This window comes from Ascaphus truei, chromosome 4, assembly GCF_040206685.1.
Source record: "Ascaphus truei isolate aAscTru1 chromosome 4, aAscTru1.hap1, whole genome shotgun sequence".
Classification (NCBI taxonomy): domain Eukaryota; kingdom Metazoa; phylum Chordata; class Amphibia; order Anura; family Ascaphidae; genus Ascaphus; species Ascaphus truei.
Genome location: NC_134486.1, coordinates 84,735,817 through 84,742,755, shown reverse-complemented (window position 1 = coordinate 84,742,755; position 6,939 = coordinate 84,735,817). Strand labels below are relative to the sequence as shown.

The 6,939-nt window shown below is 44.9% G+C and overlaps 1 protein-coding gene across 1 annotated transcript; it reads right to left on the bottom strand.

Moving 5' to 3' along the window:
* Positions 1-2,261: 2,261 nt before the first annotated feature.
* On the bottom strand, positions 2,262-6,915 carry SRP72 (signal recognition particle 72). The gene is given in 5 exon segments (XM_075596127.1): positions 2,262-6,027; positions 6,029-6,162; positions 6,165-6,185; positions 6,188-6,268; positions 6,271-6,915. Coding segments are annotated over 5 exon segments (2,028 nt in total). The 5' UTR covers positions 6,560-6,915; the 3' UTR covers positions 2,262-4,524.
* Between the last annotated feature and the right edge of the window lie 24 nt (positions 6,916-6,939).

Here is a 6,939-nt window from a genome sequence, read left to right as displayed (position 1 = left end):
CTGCTGGAATCTCGCGACGTCGGATGGGTTTAAGTGCAGAATTCCCAAGGCAAGCAGTCGACAACCGGCAGTTGCAGCCGTACCATGCCTGGCTGGAGTTCCCTTAGCAGAGTGTTGAGAAACACTGATCTGAGCCATGGGACACTTAGCTTGAAAGATGCCAGTAGATGGTTATTGGGCTTTTGGTATAAGTGCCAATTTGGTACACAGGTTGTTCCTCACCTAGGGTCACATATTGCTCCAATTGGTCTCCGAGCATCGGGTGTTCCCCTTTGATTCTTCCAGCTGTTTTAATAATACTTGTTCATTTTCTTCTTTTATATATATCACCGAATCATCCTGCGCTCCTCCTCAACCCCAAGCAAAGAAAAATCATATATCCTGGGATTTGGAACTGTCCCACCAGAGGAAGTTGAGCTGCTTTATACACTTTTTTCACTTATTTGTTTATTCACTATTTTGTGTAAGGTTTATTATTGTGTATTATATTTTAAGTGTTTCACTCCTAACACTATTTATCTATTGTCACTTGGGAAGCGCCCAGTCCGTCCTCCACTCCCCCTTTCCCCTTTTTTTGTCACAGCTGTTTTAATAAACCAGATAACACTTTATTTATTGCCAGTTATAAATGCATCTTAACGTCATAGACTTGTTTATCTTGTTAAACTGTCTACATAGTTTGGCTCTTAGGACATATGTGTCACTTTTGGGTCTGGTACTTACTTTGATTAAATCATTAATTGTACAGCAGTGTGAACCCTTTAACTGCTGCAATTACTAGCAACGCATTGCAGAATATATCTGTAATGGTGAGAGCAGTGGTGCTTCTACGTTTGCTATTTGGAGTTCGGCTAAAGCTGGAGGCTTATGTCAGGCTTAAAACATACCCTTGAAAGCTCTATTACACATATCTTGAATTACGAAATGACCATGGTAGACTATAACCTATACGCTTATAGATTAAACCTATGAGGTATTGAAACCTTGTACACTATAAAGTAATCTATGAAGAACTCTGAGGCTTAGTCCCCGCTGGCGCTGAGCTTGCTGTGCTTGGCGAGGTGACTTGCATATACAGGTAAACCCCGTTATAGCGCGACCCGTTATAACGCGAAATCGGTTATAACGCGCACACACTGCACACACTCTCACTGCACACTCACACAGCACTCTCACTGCACACACTCACTGCACACACCACTCACAGCACACTCTCACAGCACACAGCACTCACAGCACACTCTCACAGCACTCACAGCACACTACACCACACCTCTGACTCCCCCTCCCTACCTTTGGTGTCGGCTGCTGAGATCGGAGCGGAGCTGGCATCAGGAGGAGGGGGGGTTGTCAGGAGGAGGGGGGGTGTCGGGAGGAGGGGGGGTGTCGGGAGGAGGGGAGGTGAGTGAGGAGCAAGCCTGGGACTCGGAGGGCCGCGTGGGCTATGCCGAGGGGGGGGGGGGGTGAGTTAGGAGCAGGCTGGGACTCGGAGGACCGCGTGGGCTATGCCGAGGAGGGGGGGTGAGTGAGGAGCAGGCTGGGACTCGGAGGGCTGCGTGGGCTATGCCGTGGAGGGCCGGTAGGTGTGGGGGCCTGGGGGGGAGGAAATGGATGCCGGTGGTGGGAGGTAAGGAGCAGGTTGCGGCTGGATTCGCCGTTGCTAGGGGACGTGTAGGGCTTCCGGCCACCTCTTCCTTCCTTCCCTCCTCACTCCCTGCCTCCACCCCAATCAGGCACGCGGCGGCCATTTTTTTTAAAATTAGCGCGACCCCGGGTCTAGCGCGGTCGGTTCGGGTGGCCTCCGAGGACCGCGCTATAACGGGGTTTACCTGTATATATATATATATGTATATTAAAACAACATTACCATTCTCTCGGCCGGTAAAGAAAGACTGCACTCGGTTCAGTAATCATGAAAAACTGTATTGGGCATCTGAATAGAAAAGATAAGTCACCCAATCTGACGTTTCGGTCCGAAACGTCGGATTGGGTGACTTATCTTTTCTATTCAGATGCCCAATACAGTTTTTCATGATTACTGAACCGAGTGCAGTCTTTCTTTACCGGACGAGAGAATGGTAATGTTGTTTTTCTATTATTTGAGACTAGGACCTGTCTATATGAACCAGTACATTGAGTGCAAGCTGTGATGTTTGTTTATATAATATATATATATATATATATATAGAATAATCCTCTGAAAAGGTAGGTGAAGCGGAGCACAGCCGTGCTTGGAAGGGATATAACAGGATAACCGCCAGTAGAATAAAAAGCTTCTTTATTAGGACAACATGGTGCAGATAGGAAAAAACTCTTACACGTTTCAGAGAGTGCAGAGTGCGGACTCGATGCCTCTTCTTGTACCCCTAAGCCGCCAACCGGAAGTGATGTGAACACGCATCATCCGCCCACCGGAAGTGACGCGGACCGGAAATGACGCGGTAATGAATCATCAAGGACACCCGGCTGGCATGCTTTGAGTGCAGCGGGGACTCAGCCTAAAGCTGGTCAGTTAAAAGGTATCACAAACTTCAAATAATTTGCTCTTCTCCAGGACAAATATGGTTATTAGAACTTTGAACTAGAGTTAGAGCAGAGATCCTCCTGTTCTTATCTTACTTGCAAGACAACCCTCATTCCATAGCTGTAAACTACCTGCAGGTCAAAGTTGTGATTCAGTCCTGGTTATGTTATTTGCCATTCAATGGTCTGTTAGCAACTGTGGTAAAATAGAGTACGATCTATAGGAAGACACACATAAATGATTATCACACTGTTGATCTGGAGCATGGGTGGCAAACTCCAGTCCTCAAGGGCCAGCAACGGGTCTGGTTTATGGCCATTATGGCTAAGCCACTCATTGAGCCACCTGTGCTGAAGCAGGGATATCCTTAAAACCTGACCTGCTGGTGGCCCTTGAGGACTGGAGTTGGCCACCCCTGATCTACAGTATATAGTCACAAATATATGAAAGAAAGAGTATTTGATAAAAGCAGCAGCGTTTCAATGTGGTTATTTCTGTAAAAAGGTGGGTGTGAAATTGTTTAGAAAATAAAACTATTTTCAGATATTTTTGATGAGGGAATTCATCCCAGATACCTGCAGAGTAACATTTAGTTTCATGTGATTCTTTGAATTACTTATTGGATAACTAAGATAGAAGCCACAAACATTATGAAGATATGTATCAAGGGTTGCAAATTGACATAACGATAACTTGATGTCAAAAGAGTCATTTTAACACTGGGTATGGTTGCAAGGCGCTGTTTCAAAGTGCCTTTTGCTGTATTTTGAGTTGTTCCTACCAGATTGTGTCAATATTAAAGGTGTGGTTCGGCCTAGGCTAATTTTATTTTAGTATAGGAAACAGGGGGTCTCCAGAGCTGTACAGGCATACCCCGCTTTAACATATGCAATGGGACCGGAGCATGTATGTAAAGTGAAAATGTACTTAAAGTGAAGCACTACATTTTTTCCACTTAACAATCCATGTACTGTACTGCAAACATCATATATCTGCATAACTGATGTAAATAATGCATTTGTAACCAAAATAAATACAGTAGGCTTAATTCAAATAAAATTAATGGGAGCAAGCAAGGAGGTGAGAGGCGCGCACGCGGGTCAGTACTGTATAGCAGCTCTCTCCTCGCAGTCTCTGTCTCTCTCTCTCTCACTCACTCAGTCTCTCTCACTCACTCACTAACACACACATGCACTCAGTCACACACACTTAGTCACACAGTCACTCAGTCACACACAGTCACTCAGTCACACACAGTCACTCAGTCACACACAGTCACTCCCTGTCACACACTCAGTCACACACAGACACTCAGTCACACACAGTCACTCAGCCACACAGCCACACGCAGTCACTCAGTCACAGTCACACACTGACACTCAGTCACACACTGTCACTCAGTCATACACACACATATTGTCACTCAGTCACACACACACACACACACACACACACACACACAAAGATTGCAGCAGAAGATCTTCTCCTTCCCCTCACTGTAGTCCGTAATTCACATCACATGCAAAGCTTTGCAGAGCTCTGAGGAGGGAGGAGGGAGCGGAGGAAGCAGAGTCACGGGCGGAATCACTGGTTTAGCTGCTGCTTTATGGAGCGCAAGTGCAGGGGGAACGGAGACAGATGGGAGGGGGAACGGAGACAGATGGGAGGGGGAACGGAGATAGATGGGAGGGGGAACGGAGACAGATGGGAGGGGGAACGGAGACAGATGGGACCTATTTTAAATGTAAGCTCCATGCAATGTCCTTTAACACAGTTTACACTCTTATTTCTATTATTTTTCATAGCTGTTTTTTTTTTAATCAATTTGAAACTACAGCATTTCCATTGACCAATGTAAATTAAAAAGGATCTGCTAACACATAGCCCTGCTAACAAATAGCCTCAGGACGTTTTTTCAGAAATGAATCAGCTTTTTAAACAAGTGAAAAACTGTTAAAGTAAGGGTGGTAAGAAATTACTTTGTATTAAGATTATTCTAATCACCAACCACCTTTCCCTCCTCCTTTCTTTTTCTTTTGTTGCTGCTTCTTCTTTGTGCCTGCTGCTCCCACTGGTTTTTGATGCCTGGGGGGAATTACATTAGTGGAAGAGGAGGAAGATGCTCCAGCTGCTGCCACCCCTGGTCGTGGGGATGTGGGAGGGCTGCTTGCTGTTTTACTAGCATCCAATTCAGATGATGCAGCGGATGTGGCTCCCTGGGTTCCTTTGCCGATCTGTTCCTTCTTTTTCCCCTTTTTCTTCCCTCGATAACACGAGCGTTCCCGCATCGGCAACCACCGTTCTGGATCCGGGGTAACTTTAGGGTCATAATTCTTGGATAGTTTTCCTTTCTTTTTCTTCTTTTTCTTTTTCATGTCCCCTTGCCCTTGTTCTTTTAATTGATTTTCTCCAATCACTTTTCCAGCTTTTTTACGAATAAATGTAGCTCCAGTGGAATTTTCCAAGGCGTCTACGTCCACTTTCAAGGTCATAGTGTCAGAAGACGGCAAATGTTTACTAAGAACTTTTGCTTTATCTGAATCTACAAGCGAGTAAGCCGAGATGAGTTGAGCCAAAGTGTAAATGTCTTTAGAATTTTGTTTCCATAACTGTTCAAGATCATTGATGGCTTCCTTTTTCCGTCCATGTTTCAATTTGAAGTTTGCAGCCTCTCGTATTAAGGACAAGTGTGTTGGAGAGTTTGGTTGATATTGCTGATACCAACTGATCGCTTCAGTGAATACCTCAATCGCACTGTCAATATCTTCATCATAGCTATGCATAGTGACCAGGGCCGACACCATGCCCGGTTTATGTTCGAGTTCTTTAATACTTCTGAGGATTATACAGGCCTTTGTTACATTTCCCTGGGTGAGTTTCAGTTGTGCCATCGTTAACTTTATTTGACCTGCGTTACCAGGATGCTGTTCGGCAAACTCCTGAAGAAGCTCTATGGCTCTTGAATGTTGTTTCTCACGGCAAAGCTGGGCAGCTTGAATGAGCACAGGCAGCAGATGCTCTGGATTTTGTGACTGTAAACTGGCAGACAGTTTTCGACACTGCTCTGCCTGGTTTGTATACATGGAGAGCAGAGCCTTGTTAAATTCAATGGCCTGGACTTGATTCTTGAACAGTTTATGCTCCACTCCATCAGCACTAGTAAGCTTCACCTTTTTCTTGGAGTCAAACACATTTTGGTCCTTGTTTATGGTTATGATGTTGTTTGCCACAACAGCCAGCAATCCAACATCTCTTGGCTTTAGCTTAATGATTTGATTGTAAAGTTGAAGAGCATCATCTATGCACCCTTGTTGCTGCATTATATATGCCATCTGGCCATGAATTATGGCCAACTCTGCTTCTATGTCTTCTTCTGTCAAATCTGTGTCCTCTGAAATAGTCTGTCTGCAAAGTTCCTCAGCTTGTTGCAGCTTTTGCATTGCCTCACTCAGCTTGCCTTGACCTAGAAAAGTGCAGGCAGTATTATAGCAAAGTTCATAGGTAGTTTTCCTCCAAGTCAAAATCCTCTGGCATTGTCTTCTTCCAGATACTCATTGCAGCCACCACCGCAGACAAGTTTGTTTTTCTCTCTTCATCATAATCATCTTGAGAGTTACGAATGTTATCCCGGTAAACAAAAAGCATTCTTCATACCGTTCAACCGATACAAAACTTGTCCATGGAGTTCCTTCAGTTTTTCCGATTTCTGCAAAACAGCTTCTATGGTCTTCAAAGCATTTTCATCCTGTTCAACCTGTACTCGCAGTATGCCTTTTCAAATGAGATGACATCACTTGTTAACACTTTTGTGTTGCTGTGAATTACATTAAGGGCTTCCTTAAAACTTACGTTCTGGATAAGACATACTACTTTACAATGCAGTGCAGTGACGTCATCCTTAGCGACCTGTAATATCTTGTTTACGGATTTCAGTGCCCGGGTGAAGTCTCCGTTTTGTCCGGATCGGTTCACTTCGCTCCACAGAGAAGCCAGCGAGGCAGATCCTGCAGCAGCTGCTGCGCCAGAGCTCGCCATCTTCTTTCCCGGGAGGCGTTGTCTATCGCCGTTCCCTTATTAAAGATGGCCCGGCATATGTCACGTGGCTACACTATTGGCTTTAAAGACACGTCATCCGCCACCTCTCCTTTCTCTTGCGGCTGGTTGTAACCCGGATATGTTGTCTTTAGCATGCTGTAGTGAGGCAGTCTTTCCATATTGATATCATAAGCAATGTTTTTTTTGGGGGGGGGTTTCGGCGTGTGGTGACTATTAATTAAAATAGCATTCAAACCCTTTGACTTCTAATTGCTACATCACAGATCACTCACAGAGCCTTTGCATTTGGGACTATCTGTGTGCAGAACTCATTTCCTCACTTCACTGCCTTCTACATCCGGGTCACAGTCCTATGTTCT